This window comes from Pithys albifrons, chromosome 2, assembly GCF_047495875.1.
Source record: "Pithys albifrons albifrons isolate INPA30051 chromosome 2, PitAlb_v1, whole genome shotgun sequence".
Taxonomy (NCBI): Eukaryota; Metazoa; Chordata; class Aves; order Passeriformes; family Thamnophilidae; genus Pithys; species Pithys albifrons.
This window is the reverse complement of record NC_092459.1, coordinates 48,845,199-48,865,094: the sequence shown is the minus strand read 5'-3', so window position 1 is coordinate 48,865,094 and position 19,896 is coordinate 48,845,199. Positions and strand designations below refer to the sequence as shown.

General features: G+C 40.0%; 2 protein-coding genes across 2 annotated transcripts; both read right to left on the bottom strand.

Annotated features, from left to right (window-relative positions):
• Positions 1–1,536: 1,536 nt before the first annotated feature.
• RWDD1 (RWD domain containing 1) lies at positions 1,537–11,041 on the bottom strand. Its single transcript, XM_071548947.1, has 7 exons — positions 10,862–11,041; positions 9,176–9,241; positions 7,829–7,959; positions 6,718–6,861; positions 5,563–5,695; positions 3,842–3,904; positions 1,537–2,089 (listed from the first exon to the last, which is right to left on the bottom strand). The coding sequence occupies exons 1-7, from the start codon at positions 10,932–10,934 to the stop codon at positions 1,977–1,979; spliced, it is 723 nt and encodes a 240-aa protein (XP_071405048.1). The 5' UTR covers positions 10,935–11,041; the 3' UTR covers positions 1,537–1,976.
• A 2,565-nt stretch (positions 11,042–13,606) lies between these two features.
• CALHM4 (calcium homeostasis modulator family member 4) lies at positions 13,607–19,503 on the bottom strand. Its single transcript, XM_071548944.1, has 2 exons — positions 16,296–19,503; positions 13,607–15,521 (listed from the first exon to the last, which is right to left on the bottom strand). The coding sequence occupies exons 1-2, from the start codon at positions 16,851–16,853 to the stop codon at positions 15,117–15,119; spliced, it is 963 nt and encodes a 320-aa protein (XP_071405045.1). The 5' UTR covers positions 16,854–19,503; the 3' UTR covers positions 13,607–15,116.
• Between the last annotated feature and the right edge of the window lie 393 nt (positions 19,504–19,896).

Sequence of the window (19,896 nt, the reverse complement as noted above, 5' to 3'; positions counted from 1 at the left end):
CAGTGACCAACTTGGAATATTTTCTGATTACTACATTTTGCACAGACTACACAGCATTCTTGGATTCAGTCCAAATTTAAAGAGAACCAATTTTCTCTTTTATGAAAAGAATGCCAGTTATAGACATACATAGCTGAAAATGGAAAGCAGCCTTAGGAATGAGTTTTTCTGCAGGTGAATTAAGACATATGAGAAGTAAATTAGGTTCAGTACTGAAGAGCATTTTAAAGTATTTTAGCAATTACACAGGAAGCTGGATGTATTAACTATGAAGCTTTCAACCCAATTGTATCTTTGGAAAAGTCAGATTCAATATCACATTAATTCACAATTTTTTAATGTATTTGGTAACTCTGCTGGAACACAGATCCTGCTTATTGCTTTGAAACATACAACACTGAAACCTAGATGCTTATCCAGAGTTTTTAGTAGCCAAAATTAAAAAGATCAAAGACAGTAGGAACAAAGGCACATGGTTAATTTATAAAAGTATTTACAGTGTCCTTGAACATTTATTTCTATCTACTAGAAATTCGTACATCTTGAATACAAAAAAACCCAAAGAAACCGTACTGAAACGTGTTAAAGGAGACCATCCGAAACAGATGTTCTCGAGTGATATGAGCAGAGAATCTTATATCCCATGAAATTATTTCTGGAACTAAATTTATAATTTTGAATATGGAATTTTCAAATATTAAAATTCATAAATTTATTATTCCTCTAAGCAATGTGGTACTTTAGTGCAACCCTCTTCAAAGATTGAAGCTGGCATAGTTAAGGCAGTCTACTAACAGTATTTAAAATTCAGCACACAGTGTTTAATCATTGAAGTGCCCACCTCTCTATCTGGAGAGCTGTCTTTTGAAACCTTCATCCACACCATCATCCTTCCAGTGATGCAGTTTCAAACACAGCATGTTTGAACACCACAGTTCTTGCAGTGTTTGGGGGTTTGTGTAGGTGGTAAGGGAGGAATCTAACTTTGCTTCAGAAGCAACTCTGCGGGATGGGTAACATCCCCAAGATGAAGTGTAGCTTCACTGCATGCTGTGCTAACCCTCACAGGCCACCAACAAGATGCTTCTAAAACTACACCCATTACATTCAAACCTATAAGCACTCTATAAATCCTGGTACTGTAATCTGCACTCCACTGATAGTGTTTCAACACAATCTGTTGCCAAAAGCAAACTAATTTTCCTAGGGTTGGTTTTGACATTTCATGGAAGTTAACTGATGCACACATTCAAAAAAAACCAAATCCTCTCATAACAAATCAACCAAACTTTAAGAGGACTTTGTCACATTCTGATTTTTTTCCCTACTGACTTGAACTAGTCATTTTGAAAATATTATTCGATTATGGTAAAAAAATATTCTAACTGTATGGAAATGGTTTCCCTTAAACTTTAATAAGGCTATGCAACAAAGGTGACTAGTGCTGCCTATCTACAGCTGATAGACTGGAGCATCAGAAATGATGTGAAATGTTCAAAAATTCCAGAGGAAAAAACCAAAAAATAAATAACTGCATGGTATGTGATCCCTTTTATTCACCAAAGCTGCACACGTATATTCCAGGTGGAAGATGGCAGAAGAGCTGCTCAGCCTTTAGATGCAGGTGTGTTTAGTGCTTGCTGTAACATCTTTCCATGTTGCTTGTTGCCACATCTCTTCAAAGGCCAATTATGAAGTGGGAAGGAAAAAATAAGAGAAAATAGAGAAGCATTTTCAGATAGATTGGTATTTCTCAAATTTCTCATTTGAAATATTAAAGTAAATTTATTTATGGTGAAAGTCATCAGAAGACCATTCTCCTGCATTTAAAATATTTTGATTTTTTCTTTGGAAAAAACACTAAAAAAAAAGAAAATCAATACACATTACTAAAACCACAGATGCTGTGGCTTTCCTGCCTGCCCCTCTCTCCTTACATATGTCCATACTGATGACAGAATCAGTTCAAATTAAGTCTAATCACTATCTAAATTAACAGGGTTGTAGTCCGGGTCATCCTCTTCATCCTCCAATTCTAAATCATCCATCTCTTGGAACAAAGATTCATCAACCTCCACATTGTTTCCAGCTGCAAAGAACAGAAACATAATTTATTTTCATGCAACTCGGAAAACAGTAACTGAACATCAAAATGCACAGGACTTTTTCATATTAGTTCTTCAATATAGGTATCTGCCAATTTCCTTGGCTTCTTATACATCAACAAGACACGGAGAAGCAAACACCACATTTTATCTTTTTACAGCTAAGGGAAGCTACTTTTCCCTCCTATCAAAACCCAGTCTAGAGAAATGTGACACAGGACCTCAGAACTGGAAGAATGAAATTAACATGTATAGTTGCCAGCAGCAAAGATCCTTTCTCCCCAGGACTGTTGGAAGTAGGAGCTCAGGACCTCACAGCTGGCATAGTTACAACTATCATAGTCACAAACACATTTGGTTTATAAAAAATTCCTTACACACCATATGCCTACATACACACATTTGCCTTCAGATTTAAATTTTACAAATACAGTCAAGCTTTGTATAGTTTCACATTTTCTTCTGAAAGAGATACTGCTGACCTGAGGATAAAACTTGAAGACTGCTGCTATTTAATTTGTATGCACCAACACTGACATCTGCTGGCCACAAAATAAGGTTCTATTATTTCACTGGACTGGAAAGATCCTTTATAACCATTTCCATCTAAAGATAATACCGTTATCCTCTGAAAATTAGTATTAAATGCTATTATAATATTAAAATACAGTTAGTAACTTCTTGCATCTTATGACAGAAAGAAAACAGCAATAAAATGGGAGTTTTTAATCATCAATAGCAAGAGGATTAAAAGTTAATGTATTAACCCCAAATCATTTGGTCACAGAGCCCAAATAGAGGTCTGTTTCTCCCTTGAGGCAGCCAATTTTGCCATTAACACCCTTCTTCACATTAGGCATTTTGGAGGAAGACAAGGTTAAATTATTCCCTCTAAAATAAACTAAACTCCCCCATATCAAGTTTATGCTCACTGAAATTCAAAAACTCTTTTTAATTGTTACTTACAAAGAATAGTCTTGACTCTCTTCTGCCTGTTTTGCAATACTGGCAAATAATGCAGCTGCATTAAAGAATTGCCTTAACTCAAAAATCAAGTATTTTAAGCTAGGACACCAAGAGGCAGTACAGCAAGTTAAATAGGTATGCGATCATGGGGAGATCTATTTGCTTTATTTCCAACAGATTTTCCAAGTTTCACATTTTTTTAGCTGTCTTACAAAATTTTCAGTTGGCATCACGTTGATATTTTAGGTGAGGTAACAGACAAATGTGCCCAAGCCATGAAGAACTCTGTTGCACAGAGGCAAATAGCATTTATTTTGACCTGTAAGATGTTTATTATTGGTGTTGAGGTTCAGAGTAGACAGAACTTCAAGACCTGTACTTTAAACCGGGGGTAAGAAGATTGGCTATTAGACAAAAAAACAAACCAAGAAGCAGGTTTTGCTTGGGATTTTTTGTTTTGCTTTGCTTTTTTTTTTAGCTTGTTTTGCTTAAAGTCCAATCACATGAATAGAAGCAATGGAAATAAGATCAGCTTAAGCTCAAAGCTGCAAATAAATATGCTTTAATCACCTTGAAAAGATTTTGTTATTATAAGAAGTTAAAATCACTTCTGTTTACTTTGAAAAACAGTATTTCTCAGAATGCTTGTCCAATGTAAAAGTAACACTGAGGTAAGACATAAAGTCAGGAATACAACACAGATTTTACGTAGGAATTTTGATCTACTTTAAGCCACTGTCTTTCAGTTGTGGAAACAAATAGAAATTTACCATCCTCCAAGAACTGGATGTCAGAAGTGTCAAGGTTGTGATCCATTTCAAACAGCTGTTTACCTAGAAATAAAATAGAAAATAATATATAAGCAAGTAGAATTCTGAAACAACTATTAACCTAAGGCAACAATAGTTAGCACATCTTTTAGCCTTTTCAAATTAACTAATTCTAGTAGTTCTTATTTTTTTTTAAACTGCTTGTTTCTCTAAGTTCCCCATTGTGTTTTTTGACTACTCATCAAGGATGCATCCACACCAACAAGGTTCTTACATGTGAAATGAGTCAGTGTTTCTAACAGTCACTTTGATGTCATTAAGGCTTTAATAAAGCGGGGCAGAAAACTACACCTTACTGGCCCACGGACTGTGTTCATTCCTTATTGCTTTAGTTTTCCTCTTGCAGTCCACAAGAAATCCTCTGTGGGAACTGGAAAAGAAATTAGCTGACTCCTCCATCTTTTTCCATATATCCCCTCATTCGAAAAGGAACTTGGATCTACACACAAATCACCAGCTCCAAGACATACACACACACTTCTGTGAAGGAAAGTAAAGTGAAGCCTTTCTGACTGGGTGGGAGGGACAAGAAAAAAAGGTCAGGACTCTTTCTGGGTAAATCACCCATCTTCCATCTACATTTGCATTGCTTATGCACAAAGAAGACTGGCTGCTGTCCATGGTAAGACTGGGGTTACATTAATGGCATCCAAGAATAAGCCTCGGTTTGGTTTTGTACGGGGGAGCTTTTATAAACTAGATTTGTATAGGGGAAAACAGACACAAGTTAATAACAAAACTTTTAAGAAAAGAAAAACTAGAAGGCTCATTTCTATTATTTCATCTCAAGTGTGTCCCCTGTACATAAAAATGTACACATTTTTATGAAACTCCCTACCATTAAAATTTCCATCTCTGTCAAATTTCATCAAAACTAGCCAAAAGTTTCAAAAGCCTTCAGAATTGAGGAGAAAACACAACAGTGATACAGCACAATCACACTGCTCATGCTTTCTCAGGTAATCAGGCTGGAAAGTTGATTCAACATCACAGGAGAACCAGTTCAAAGCTAAGTGATGCAGACTGTAGAGGAGAAAGCCCAAGATCTAATTCTTGCCTACAGGTTCTCATAAGAAAAATAATTGCCTCCACATTTTGCCCACAGGATACATTCAGCTTTCTACTGAATAAACTGTGATCTGCAAAACACAGAGACTGAACGACTGCTATGACAAGCTCTTTGCAAAAATATTAGAGCCATCCTCTGTAGTCATTGTAAGTTTGTCATATGCAGCTGCCAGTCTCTGTGTTGCTTCAGTCCAGCAACAGCAGCCCAAATTCCTACATGTGCTTGCATAATTTGAAGTCCCTGTAGGATCCAGCACAAAAAAGGCCAAATCAATACACTGTTGATGTAGATTCTTCCTGTGGCTTAACAAACACCTATTATTTCTGCCTGACAGCAGCAGCTCCAAGTGGTACACTGCCTTAAACACATAGTTTGGGAATCTTAATGATTTCAGCAGAAATCTTGTATCTATTAGCTTTCTATTTAGCTCAAAATCAGCACTCAGAAAGACTTCATGTGACATGGAGGGCAATATGCAAATACTGCATAAAGAGTTTCTTTATTACTATCATCTTTCATAGGAGAAATCACTTTTAGACTTATTATAGTCCGGTAACATTGCAGAAACTTTATAACCAGTGTTAAGACATACCACTTAATTTATTTTTGCCTGCTTGTTCTTCTTCTTTCATCTTTTTCCTTTTTATTTCTAGGAGTTCTGCATCAAACTTGGCTTTCCAATTCAGGAAATTCTCAATGGTAACAGGAGTGCCATGAAAACGTTGCTGAAGGAACAGAACACAAGGCTGCAAACACAACTTGCAAAGCTATAGGTGAAGATGAGCATTCTCTTAAGGATTTAAATTTCAACATTCCAAAAGCACTGCTTGTTGTGAAGGATTCTGAGAAATTAATCCGAACTTTGAGAATACACAAAGAACACATTCTTTACAAGGTTTTTTTGTCAAGGGAGTCTCCCTTCAGAGAATTATACGGAGGTGGAAACTCATGGAAAAACCCTGCGTACTACTTTTGGATGCAAGAGTGCAATAGTTCAAAATGCATCACTAATACAAGTTATGTACAAGTAGGCAGCACTTCTTATCAACCCTTAAGTGCAATCCACACCAAAATATTTTCCATTAAAATACATTAATCCTTTTATGTTGTTGAAACAGAAAAAAGGGATTATTGTTTCTCAGCTATTTCTCTGCCATTTTCAGAGACACTGAACCTTCCAAGTCCCATCATCCTCTAGCTATTTCTCAGGAAGTAAGTGAAGACTCATTAGTTGGATTCATCACAGCATATTCCATGAATGGAACAACTATTCTACAGCGGTTGGTTGAACGGACACGTACAAGAAAGACAAACTAGTCTTGAAAACTGGTTCCACTGCTTTCTCCCTATCCACTCAGTCTACAAAGGAAGAGAGCCCTCCTCAAACCATAGAGCCTGTCTGCAGCATGACATATCCTAGCCTTTCTTGCTCCCCATTCCCTCTTGCTTCTTCAGGCAAAAAATTATCTACAGCAACTTTGACTTCATTTGGGAAAAATCCTTGCCTCTTACTTAGAAAGTAATGCTAGATGGGATTGTGAATATGCAGGTAGTTTCTAAAAAGACTGCTTCAGAAAACAAGAAAAAAAATCACTTAAATGCACTAACAATCTTCTAGTCCCTACATTTCAATTATACTGTCTTTGAGATAGCTGTTCCATTCCCACTGCAAGTGAGAACTGCTCCTGTTTCAAACCCACTCATTTTAAAAAAGCAGTCTTTTAGTTGAAGACATTATTTTACATACTTTCTCTTCTTCTTCTGCTTCTCTCTCTTTCTGTTTCTTCTCCTCTTCTCTTCGTGTTTTTATTTGATCCACTATTTCATTTAATTTCTCCTGTACTGCTGAGACCAGAGTGAAGATCATTACCATTCCTAGATTTTCCTCTGCCTACAACACAAAGAAGGTAACTTCAAACAGAAGAACCTCAAACCTTCAGCAGCTGAATGCATAAGTATATTTAGAAAGCAGGACGTTGTGCAAATGCAGATAGCACAGCTGACACATTCTGCACCAGTCTTAAAAGCTTGCTGTAAAATTCAAATCAATCAGCCAGTTAAACCAGTTAGTAATCCCCACACAGGTGTGCAGCAAAACACAAAGATGTCCAGGTTATCAATACATTATAAGACATCTGGAAAACTTTTTCATGAATAAAATAAAACCTGTAGTAGAAATACAGCTCTAAAATCTGAGTATCACAAATCATAAGAGACAAGTCACTCTCCTCTCCTGAACTGGTTTATTCTTTAATTCTATTACATGCTCCTTGGAAGTGAGACAGTTTCCAAGGAAAACCAAACAGAACATCAGTTGACTGAAGGTCATATAAAGTAAAATAAAATGAGAGAATGCCTACTGAACATATTATGGCAATTTTAGGGCAGGGAGGACTTGTCAGGAATCCTGAAACCAAATAAGCGTTTCTTTCTCATTCCTTCACAAGGTACTCTCACTGGTCCCAATGGCTGAAGAGATCCCCTATCACCCAAAGAGTTAAGTTATTAAAAAGAATGAAGAATCAATATGGCATTTTTTAATATTTTCAAATAAAACTGAAATGGCTTATTTTCATAAATACTACATATAGAGTTAAACAAATTCACCTTAAGATAGAACTGCAAAAGAGGGGAAGCCCTGGGGCACTTCCATTTCATTATCTTACACACTGAATTAACCCTGTATTCTACCTCATCACCAGAGTTTACCAAACTCAAACCTCAAAGTCAGCCCCTACAGTACAGAATGGGTATCAGATCAGTAGCACATATTTCAGAAAACAACTGAGTTAAGAGAGAAATTCTAGCTAAAGTGTGAAGTGATATCAAGCTGTATCAAGATATTCCATTTTTCTTACCTGCTGTTCTAGCAGTTTCATAATGTCCATGACATCATTATCATCAAGATTCTCCTGTGAGACAATTTCATAAAGTGGAGTGTCATCAGGGTATTTTTCTCTATAGGTAAATTTAAGGGTTGTTTGGACAGCTACAAGATAAAAAAGACACATTCTTATGGTAGGAACTCTATATAACTTTATTTGCATACTTTTTATTGTATCAGCAGTCTAAAAATCATAAAATATAAAATATTTTTGCCTTGACACAGTCTTCTTAAACAAATATTAAAACAATATGAACAGATTTAAACATAAACCAAGAGTTTTGAAAAATTAAGATGATAAAATCTATATTTGCACAAACTATTACACTCTATTCACATTTGAAAGGTTTTTAGGAACTCAAAAACATTCTGTAGTATGGCAGATACTACAGCAGTAATGTCTTCTCCCTCATATTCTACTTAATACTTACTCATATTCTTGGAAAATGGTGAGGAATCCTAACAACAGATCTAGAGGGAATCTCAGCATATTAGCACTTTAAATTGTGTGCCTGGGCAATCAGCCTCTGTGTTGGGTTCCAGAGCTCCCCATAAATCTTATGACAAAAACACTATGTCCAGTAGAAGTTACTAAGCAGGGAACTGTGTAAGGATAATGCATTCAACCTGAAGCTGCCCAGAGCCAGGCTAACATGGAAACAATCAATGTAAAAGAAAATCAAGGTCTTCTACACATCCTCCCAGAATACCGGGAAGAAGCTTTCCCCTAGTTCCAGACTCACAGTTCTTGACAGCCCAGCAGTCTCTTCAACACAGACACCTGCTCCAAGCAGGACTTGCTCCTTCAAAATGGAACAAGACAGCACCAGCCTTCTGTTACAGTGACCCAGAATAGCAGCTTTCAAACTTGCTTGGAGCAAGGTTTGCATACAATGAGCCCATGCAACTGTTGATACTCAACAAATACACAGTGACTTGGGACCCACAGCCTCTGTTCTGGATCTGTTCCTTAAGGGGCTGCATGTTCGCAGCTCACAAACTCAACTCTTCCATGTGGCTGGCAGTTGCTAGAAAAAATCCCCTCACATGGCTGTAAGCTGCTACAAGGATGATGACAACCCATACTCTTTCAAACTACACTACAAAGCCTTTGAGATTCAGCAGAAAGCAGTCCTAGCAAGGCAGCATAACATTTCTGCAAACTAAACAAAGATCACCAAAATCCTTGAACTTCATTTGCTGAGCAATGTTTGCTGTATAAGGGCCATAAGAGGACTTAAACAGAGGTATACACAGTTGTTGGTGATAGAATTAGGCTTACACAGAAACTCCTTCTATATATAAGACATGACCAACTTACTTTCATCATTTTCTCCAGCTTCAGATGTCACAGTGATCGTAAAAGTGGTTGGCTTTTCTGACAACACTGTTTAAAGGAAAAAAAACAAATCAGAGAGAGATTCCTTAAATCAGACCATGATTTCACATCACTAAAACTTGTCAAGGACAAATGAATAAAGGAAGCTCTTGATACAGTGTTAAGGGCCTTTTTACCTTATTAATAAATACTTTTCAATTAACAGCTACTTTCCATATGATGTGACACCTGGAGTGCTCTTTGAATGAGAGCATAAAACACCAACAATACCAAAGAGTTTCTCATTTGGAAAACATTCTCTTCTGGCAGTTTCACTTTTTGTACCAATCTACGTGCCATCAAATGACTTCTGTTAGCGCATGGAATGTGTGCAGAAAGCTCCCAAAGCTAACTTGCTTTACTGTGCCAGATACGTGTGATGAGCCTCCAGTGCACTCTTGACCCTGGACTATTTTTACAGTATGTCTGCACCTATATTTAGGACAGCTTAATGTGAGAAATGCTTCTTAAAATATAAAAAAAGAATACGCAGAGTTTTCCTTCAAGAATGTACTACCTAATTAATGTACTAGAATGAAGTGTGTGAATTAGGAAACTGGAAAACAGATCAAGTGGCTCCTATGTAGATGCAGAGAATGCAAATGCCATGATCTGTATTTCACAGGCTGGAAACCTCATTGCACAATTCTGGGTGTCAGATCATATCCTAACATAAGGACTTTTCTGCATCACTGTTATAACCTATCCCCAAACTAGAACACATGCTCTCAAAGTATTCTGTGAATTTTACCTAATTGCTAATGCACTCTCTTTATTCCCCCTTCTCTTGGGCATAAAAGCATTACATGACTGAACAATAACTCTTGAGTAAACATCAGAGTAGAGGCTACCAGAGATCAATTCCTGGATCTTCAACTAATCTTTAACATAAAACTGAAGAATTGAAAAGATGTTCAGATTGAAGCAATGGGCAAATATCTGTGTGATGAAGTTAGATACTGTGTGACTTTGGGCAGGGCAGATACTGTGCAGGAAGGAAACTGGAAATGCCCTTTTTTTTTCACAGTTAATATTTGGATACTAAGCGCCCTGAATCTTGCTGGCTTAGCGAACACGGTAAAGACTCTTTAACTGTTTGATGGTAACTTGGAAGTCCTTAAAAACTGATGAACCAACGTACCCATGGTCTGAAAGTTCCAGCAACATGCCATGCTGCACCAATGAATTAAAGCTTGCCTTTGTTCCACCACAGACTAGAAATGGAATAAGGCTGAGAACATTTACGGAGCAAACAGCATCTTTAAGTACCCCAAAACATCCCGTGCTTCACGGTCGCTATTACCGGAATTGAAAACTGGTCGCCACACAAGCCAAGTCCCTAATTTCTACCTAGGGCCGCATCGTTTGAAAGGCTTCTCCAAAGCGCATCCTTCCCCCGGCACAGCGTGGGCTGGGACAGCAGGAGCCGAGGTGCGGCAGCGCCCACGCCGCTCGCCCGGCACGTCCCTACCCCCGAGCGCCACCGAGGGCTCTGCTCTTCCCGCCGAGGGAGAGCAAAGAAAAAGCCCGGCAGAAACCACCCAGGCCAGGGGGGCTCGGGAGAGCCGTGGGCAGCCCCGGCGCGGCCTCCCTCCCGTCCGGCTGCGAGGCGCGGGCCCCGCGGCTCACCCGTGAACGAGTCCGGGTAAATGGACTCCAGCGCCTCCAGCTCGTTGCGCTGCTCCTCGCTGTAGTCGGTCATCGTCGCCCGCCGCCGCCCACAGCCATGGGATCCCGGCCCGCCCCGCCAAGAGCCCCCGGCCCGCCGCCACTGCCCGCCCGGCCGCGCCTGCGTCCTCCCGGCCCGCTCCCTTCCCTTCCCTTCCTAGCATGCCTAGCGCTCGCGCTCGGCGGTGGATGCCTTTGGGCTGGAGAGGAGGGGACGGAGCGAAGGAGGCGGCGCTGCCGTGGCTGGGCTGGGCGGTGAGCGCGCAGGGAATCGGCCTGGATCCTCTTCGGTTGCCTTTACAGGGAGGCACCAGGTGCGGTGCCCTCTGCTCAGGGAATCCCCCCGGCGCTGCTGCTCGGCGTGTTTGCCATCCCGCCGTGCGGGAGCGATCCCGCCGCCACGCCCGCGCTGCCTCCCCGCCCCTCGGGACCAGCCGCGGCCGAGAGCGGAGATCGGCGGGCCCCAGTGCTTACACGTGATGGTGTATGGGCTCCCACCTGGAGAGGCAACTCCAGGCGTACTGTAAGGAGTGCACTACTCTGAGGCAGAACTCTTCGACGATCTTCCATTGAAAACTTAAAGGGATCAGCAAAAGGAGGCTCAGAGGTGACCTCTCATCACTGTCTATAACTACCTGAAGGGAAGTTCTAGCCAGGCGGGGGTTGGTCTCTTCTCCCAGGCACTCAGCAACAGGACAAGGGGGCACGGGCTTAAGCTCTGCCAGGGGAAGTTTAAGTTGGATGTCAGAAAAACTTCACAGAGAGAGTAATCAGGCATTGGAATGACCTGCCCAGAGAGGTGGGGGATTCACCATCCCTGGAGGTTTTTAAACTGAGATCGGATGTGGCACTGAGTGCCATGATCTAGTAAATGGACTGGAGTTGGACCAAGGGTTGGACTTGATGATCTCGGAGGTCTCTCCCAACTCAATTGATTCTATGATTCTGATGAGGATTCAAACCCAGTGTGCTTGGTATCACATGAGGGTACCGTGAAGGCAGTGGAATGGCATTTCTGCCAGAAATTGGAAGCTCGCTTGGGGCAGCTGGATAAATCAGTTGGTGGTACAGCTTGAAGTTAAACAGCACCTGCAAACTTCCCGGGAAATGTTCACAGTGATTTCAGGAGTTCATCGCATAGGCAGCATCACCATTATGCGTGTGCAGAACAGGAGTCAAGGGTAAAGACAGTGGGAGCTGCCATGCTTTGGGAGATACCTGCAAGGATGAATTTAAGACTGTCAGGGATTAAACAGCAGGAGACTCTGGTGGGTACTTCGTACAGAGTAGTTCTAAGGTGCAATAAGTCCTGGCCACGTGGCTAGTGTTTTTCGCATAGATACAGTTTAGAAGGCTAGAGTTTCCAGAAAACTCACTATGGACATAAAGGGAATTACTTTAAGTGAGAAAACTGGAATTTAAGTTTATTTTTGAGTTACATGACTCAGGTTTTAGCAGTCACAGTTCAGTACCAACTCACAGATTTTTCTCTAATCATTAATTGTTTTGAAAGCTGGTCCTTCACTACTCATCTATGTGTTTCAAAGAGCTGAGGAGCAAAGGGAAATACCAGATCACTTCGATACTACAGCTGTAGTACTATGGATTAATACATGCTAACAGGGTGATGGTCTCCATATCAGCAGGCTGACTTCACAGTGACAGATACAGTTAATACTTCCACTTAGTATTTTAAATTATAAACTACTAAATACAGAGCAGACAGTAGTTGGGATGGGACAAAATCAGAAACCACAAAGTTTAATTTAAAAATTAGGTGAGGAAGAAATTGACAGCTCACTCTTAACTGCAAATATTGTATCACTCTATTTGTATCTGCAAATATTGTTGTACTCTAAAACAAGAAAGGAAGTGGAAAGAATTCACGTAGAATAAAGGCAGCAGGTTTTTTTGGTCATTTGGATCCAGGCATCAGCATACCGATTTTTTACTAAACCTTTAAGATCCAAAAATCCAACAGTTGTGTGTATTCCAGGTTAGAGTGTTCCATCCTAAGTTAAAAGAAAAAACCAAAACCACAGAAGCACACAAATTGTTAAAATTAAAGAAACCCCCGATAATAGAAACTGCGGTCATAGAGAGGAGTGAGACTATTTGAGAGGAACAGCTCTGCAGATACCAAGTTCCATGTAAAAGCAGGGGAAGGAGTTGCTATAGGCTCTGGAGCTCAGATTCCCTTGCAGCCTGTGGCAAAGACCCAGGTGAGACAGGCTGTCCCCCATGGAAAGCCCATGTTCGAGCAGGCTCCTGGCAAGACTCATGGAGAGAGGAGCCCACACTGGGACAGGTTTGCTGGCAGGACTTGTGACCCTGCAGGGGACCCCCCCATGGGAACAGCCCATTCCAGAAGGGTTACACCCTGTGGAAGGGACCCATGCAAGAGCAGCCTTCTTGAAGGGCTGCATCCCATGGAAATGACCCATGATAGAGCAGTTTGTCATGAACTGCAGCCTGTGGAAAGGACCCATGCTGAAGATGTTGGTGGAAGACATCCTATGGGAGGTATCACACACTGCACTAGGGGAAGAATGGGAGAAGCACTGCCCCTGAGAAAGAAGGAACAGAGACAACATGTGTGGAACTGACCACAACCCTCACTCACCCTCCACCTGCATTACAGGGAGGGGGAGGAGGTATAAAATCTGTGAATAAAGGTGAGACAAGGAAGAAGGAAGACAGGGGCAACGTTACTTTGAGATTCAGTTTTATTTCTCATTGTCCTACTCTAAATTGATTGGTAATAAACTAACTTCTCAAAATGGAATGTGTTTTGCCTGCGACAATAAATGGTGAGTGATCTTCCCCACCGTATATAAAATCACGAGCCTTTCCTTATATTTTCTCTCTCTTGTCCAGCTGAGGAAGAGTGACAGAACAGCTTCGGTGGGCACCTGTTGTCCAGTTAGGGTCAACCCACTACCTATGAAAGCTTAAGGTTCAAATGAGTGATGTAAAGTGGTATTAAATATGCATCATTTTCCAGTTATTAAGTAGATAATTGTTTGCATTTCCTAAAATGCTTTTGTTTAGAAGTTTAATCTCCAAGACCAAACACACTTACCAAGATCTGCAATTTCACTTACTTCTGGTTCCTGCATTTTCTAGTAAAGTGTACCAAATAATTATATTTTGCCACTTCAACCACCTTGTGTCATTTATTAATAGCAGTAGTTCAGCATAAGGCTTTGGAGCACACAACATACATATATGTACATGACAAGACAACACTGTAAGCATTTGGAAAAATTATGGTATGCATTTCCCTGCAGCCCCTCAGAGTCAGAGACATCTGCACAGGGAGATAGAGAGGAGCTGAGTAACATCATACCACACTAAATTAATACAACAAAAACATCATTAAGCCCTTTTTCACTAAATTCAGTAGTTTTTAATCACAGTAACATTTATGGACCCAGTAGTATGTCTAAATCAGGTTTTTTTACAGGCAAAGCATATCGTACTGCACAAAATGCACACAAACACCTGAAAGGTTTTGAAGTATTTCTAAAAATGAGATGATCTTCCTTTCAGCCAGAATACCTTTCAACCCAGCTTGCCGTTTGTTGATACAGCTGCTACATGTTACACTCCTCTATCCTCTGCTTCAGTGGGAATTTTATCTCCTTGCCGGAGTTGAAAGTTCTCTCTAGACTCTGCCTTTGACAATAAGATTTCTCCTATGTTTCTTCTGTGCTACTGTAGCCACTTGTTAGCCAGTGTACTTTATTAATACAATACAGAAAAAAAATTGAACAAGAGAAGAAATAAGTAATTTCTGCTAGGGGTCTCTAAGAAAAAGCTGGATCACTGCTTTTGTTCTATACAGAATGGACCAGCTTATATAGGATCTAGTAAAAGTCTAGCTATTAAAGATCTTTTTTAATGGGAAGAAAAAAAATAGAAAAAACCTCATTATTTAAATAACTTTCCTTTTAGCACAACCATTAGAAAGCAGAGAGCTGCAGCTTAAAACAGGTCTCCCTGATCTAGACATAAATCACATCCCACAGGAGTCATGCCATCAGTAAAGGCATCTGTAAGCATTTGCTAGAAGACGGCATTAACAAGATATACTTGCTCACATGCTTTAGATATCAATGTAATAATGCGCTGGAAAGTTCTAGAACAGCTTAAGTCTGATACAGAGCTAAACAGGTTCCTGCTTTTCTGCAAGGTGTTGTGGTGGCTTGGATCTTCAGAGCTGTGTTATGATCAAAGGGTCTGCATCAACCTTCAAGTATTTTCCATTTGCACGCTCCTTGAGTGCCCAGTCATGGAGGAGACTGTAATCATAGTGCTCCTCATCCACTTCTTTTAGAAAGGCCAGTCCAGAAATAGCTTGCCACTCTCTGAGAGATGGGATACGAATTTCCTTTACATTTTCACTTCCTGGGACAAAGCCAAAGAACTTCCTTACATGCTGCATGGCATAGAGCCTTGAGTGCTGCTCCGTTGCCTCATCAAAGAGCTCCTGCTCATTGTGGACATAGCTGCTCCAGTATCTGAAATGTAGAAAGCTGAGCGGGGAAAAACAGCTTGCCAGGCAGTAAGACAGGAAGACAGTGATGACTACCACAGCAATCAGAAGCCAGCCAGCCACCTTACAAAGAGAAAGAAAGAATTATTACAGCTGAAAATACTCACAGTGGTAATTTCTGAGCACCAGAAAATCTATATGATCATTACTTGTTTTTCCTAGATAATAATGTTAACAAGGTATAAGCCTGGAAAGAGCCTGTTGCCATCAAACACAGTCTGTGCCTACTGGAGGCAGCTTTTTTATAAAATCACTTGCTTCTGTCAAGTTAAGAAAGTTCTGTTGTATAAATTTAAAGTATATTTCTTTCATAGCTATTTTTGTTAGAAGAGAAGCCAACTAACTTCTAGACTATATTAACTTACAGCCTGTTTAAAACCAATTTTTCCTGAAGGGAAAACTTAATGTTCCTCCGGTATGTAAACTCTTAGAGTTGAGTCTGCTCTAAAACCCAAGATTTTACATTGGTTGCCATGGAGCTCTCACAACCCAGGTCCCTTAGCCACCACATATTTCTTATGCTTTAATGAAGAAGCTTCATACCCTCCCTTGCTCTTTAACTTTCATTTGTCTTACTTGATAGTGCTTTTCAGGATACTACACAAGGAAGACTATATCCTCTCATAGCAGGTAGCAAATGGGACAACTGGACATAGTAATTTATGTACCTAAAATTCAGTTCCACTTAGAAGAGAAAAAGCAGACTTCAAAACACAGGGAGATTTTGTACTCAAGGCAGAAGACACTCATCTTGTTCTCTTAACGCTCTGCCTGCTAAATTAACTCTACCTCTCATCATTAGCTTCACAGGCAACAGAAGCAACACAAGTTACTTACTTGTGACTGGTATCTGAGTAGGAGAATCACTTCATCTCTTGCCCGGGTCATCTCTGGTGGAACTAACTGACTGCATGGAAATGTAGCCAATATCCTTCTGCGTTCACTATCAGTAACATTAGGATTAGCTCCATAATAATACGTGGGGACATACTCGCTCACAGCACAGACATAATATGAGCCATTTATCAGGGTTACTGCTAGCCATGTTACTGGAGCAACCAGTGCTCTCCCAGTGATGCTGCACAAGACAAAGCAGATCAGTTTGCAGTTCAGTAACCAGTTTGAGGTAGTCACCTTCTCAAAATGAGACCTTTTGCCTGTAACCAGCCTCCAAGTCTGGTTATTCAGGGCATAACCAACAATGAGAAGGATCAGTGCAGGAACTCCTAGGAAAGCCAGCCCATAAATAAGGTTCTGTCCAACATGACAGGGACAGCTGAACGTGAAAAACGAGAAAAGCTGCTGCCCACCAATTGTCAATATTGCAATTATAGCATTAGCAAGAACAACTTCTTTGCCTTTTAGAAAAGTTAACCACTTTGGAAGAAAAGTCATTTCAGATCTTACTCTTTACCAGATTATTTTGCTTTAAGTCCACACCAGCTTTTAGTTATATTTAATGTTAAAGGCAGGGCAGAACAAGCTCCAATAGCTTAAAAAAAATACCACCAAGCACAACACCAAAAAACCCTGCTAGTCTTTCTCCTCCCACTGAATTTCAGCAGCTTGTTTGCTAGGTTTAAATATGCTTGCAGACATCCACTTATGTGTTTTAATTGATTCAGTAATTTATCTCAGCAGTTCTGGACCACCTCACTGTTGTGAGCTCTGCCAGCCCCTTGCTAATTGTCTGAAACTAACAATAAGCTCCCCCTACCTTTTGGATAGCTTACAGTGCTATCAAGCTGATGACTAACCTGTCAGAGTTAACTGCCAAGCTGTTTGCTAATCAACAGTAATTAGCAGAAACATGGCATGAGACTAGGACATTTATAAAAAAAAGAGATCTTTCAGCTGTTCTCCATAAAAGAACAATCAAAGAGGGACTTGGCAAGTGGACTGATTAGGAAAAAAATAAAGCATTTAAAATGCTTCAACTTTAAAAATCAACCCATAAAACATTCCCTAAGTGGCACAAAGTTTGGAATCCCAGTGCTGTTTGTATTTAACTGTGGTTCTGGGGTAATTTGCTCTCCAAACTCAAGATGTAGTTAATTGCTGAACCACGATGATTTTAGTGTTTCACCTGTAGGTAGCAAGAAGCTGGCATATCTCTTTTCCTGTCAGTGCTGAAGGTTTCCTTTGCAAAACTGTTTTTTTTGGGTTTGGATTTTTTTTGGTAATGTATATTCTGCTATTCATTTCACACAGTGTCAAGCCAGCTGGTGTTTGTATAGCATGTTAGTGATTACAAGTTTTAAGATTTTCTGTAAGTATAGTCAGTCCCATTCCATGGGCAGAGATAGACAGAAATTTTTCAATTAAGCATTTCCAGAGCTGATTTCTGGATACTGCAATATATGGTCTAGGCTCTGAGCATCTCTCACAAATCAAACCTTATGGAGAAGGCTGAAAAATTTAGACCATTTCCCTCCTGGTAATTTTATCTGGATTGCAACTTTTTAATGGACATGCTATCCAGAAATTCTATACATTGCATAACCTAGGGTGATCTGAATATGAAAATACTTGTGTTTAAGTACTAGGAAATCTAACTGTCTGTAATATAAACATTTTTATCTAGAACAGAACCCAAAATTTAGCCAGAAAGTCTGTGGGGAAAATTGTCTTCCCAATACAGATGTCTGTCTCCAGCATGTGTGGACTTGATTATGTGTTATAATCATGTCTGTCTGCACAGCCTCTTCCCTCTTCTTGCAGAGAGGGTTGCTAATAATAAATTTCATCTCAAACAGTAGTTTTGGTGTCCGTGGTTTCCACTCAGATGGCAGAGACATTCTTTCAGCTGCTATACACGTGGATAGTGTGCTAAACATGTGTTGTCTGTTCACTAGGCAAGACCTGGTTCCTCCTGTGCTATGTTAGGGTGGATACCTGCTCGTTTCATCCCCATTCACCATCTGTGGAAGAGGTCCTTGTAACTGGCTCTCAAACTATGGGACACCATTACATGAACTTAAAGGCAATAGAGAAACATGCTGAAACATCCAGTAGCACTTTGCCACGACTTTTCTGAAGCATGTTGTTAGCTTCTTAGTTGTTTGGCCAGAGCAGAAGCACAACAAAATCACTGTATTATCTGAACATTGCCATTTTGAACCTTCATTTTCTTTCAGTATCAGAGGATTTTCAATACTATTTTTTTGTACCTAGTGGCATTACATTTTGGAAAAAAAATCAGTGAAGTAAACCCATCAAGCTGTTACAGAATTATTTTGAAGTCTCCCATTATGCCTCAGTTTGTTTTAAAATTTCTGATTGATTGGTTTTGAGTTTTCTTTGTGAACCCTTGTCTTATTTTGTTTATAAGGGAGAAAGGCTTTCCCAAGCATCATTTGTTTACTCAAGAAACACATTAGATGTGAAACTTAAGTGGTATACAGCACTGAAATATTCATAGTCAGCCTAAGGCTGTTGAATGAGGCAATTTATACAATCAATTTTGTACTTCTGCATTTTCACTTTGGCATTTGCTTTCATGCTCTGCTGTAAATGATCCTGCTGGGTCATCCTATTATGGAACAAATTATAGGGTTGGATCCAATTAAGAGCTTGGGTGGCACATCAAGCTTTTAAGTACTTGCCTTTGCAGAGGAACCCAGAGTCCTGTGGTAGACATTCAGGCTCTTTATCTGATTCCCAGGAAGAGTTAGTACTGAATGCAATCCAAAATACCACTACCTGAGGTGACAGCCAGCTGAACTCTGAGGCAAAGAAATGCTTATAGCTGACAACTGAGGAAAATAGGATACATGAGCAAACCTTAGCTATGGTTTTGCCTGTCATATTGCAGGGCTCTGTCAGTTGAACTCACTGTCAGTAATCTCATTTATGAGAAAAATTGATTTTTTTTTTAAGAACTGAGAATGGTTTGTCATTTTTTTAAAATCATGGTTATTGGAAGACATATTACACCTTCCTATCCTCCCATACACAGCAAACAGTTTTTATTTCTTGTTTGCCTTTTATTGAAATAAAGCAACCATGGCAGAAGAGAGAGATTGGTTTCAGCCCCCTTCTCCACCTGATCTACTAAAAACTTCCTCCCTCCCTCCCTCACTCAATCTCTTTCTTCCAAAATCTTGGTTATTATTAGTAATGTGTTGTGACCGTGGTGCAAGTAAGCTGTGTTTTCCAGCTGTCCCATTCTACTAGTTGCATTTAGTTTCCCCACAGAGAGGATTTAGATATTTATTGGATCAGAAAATGATTAGGGTTTTGTTATCTAATGGCCAGGAATAGACAAAGAGGGAAGTTTTCTTCTATTTTCCATCTGAAGATTTCTTCCTGTGAAGTTTGGAGGAGGAGTCTGAACCCTGGTCGCTCTAGTCCTGTGCACGTATTTTCATCACTGAGTTAGCAGTCAAAAGGCTGATGTTCTGTGCCTCCTCTAGCTGCATTTTGAATTCTATTTTGC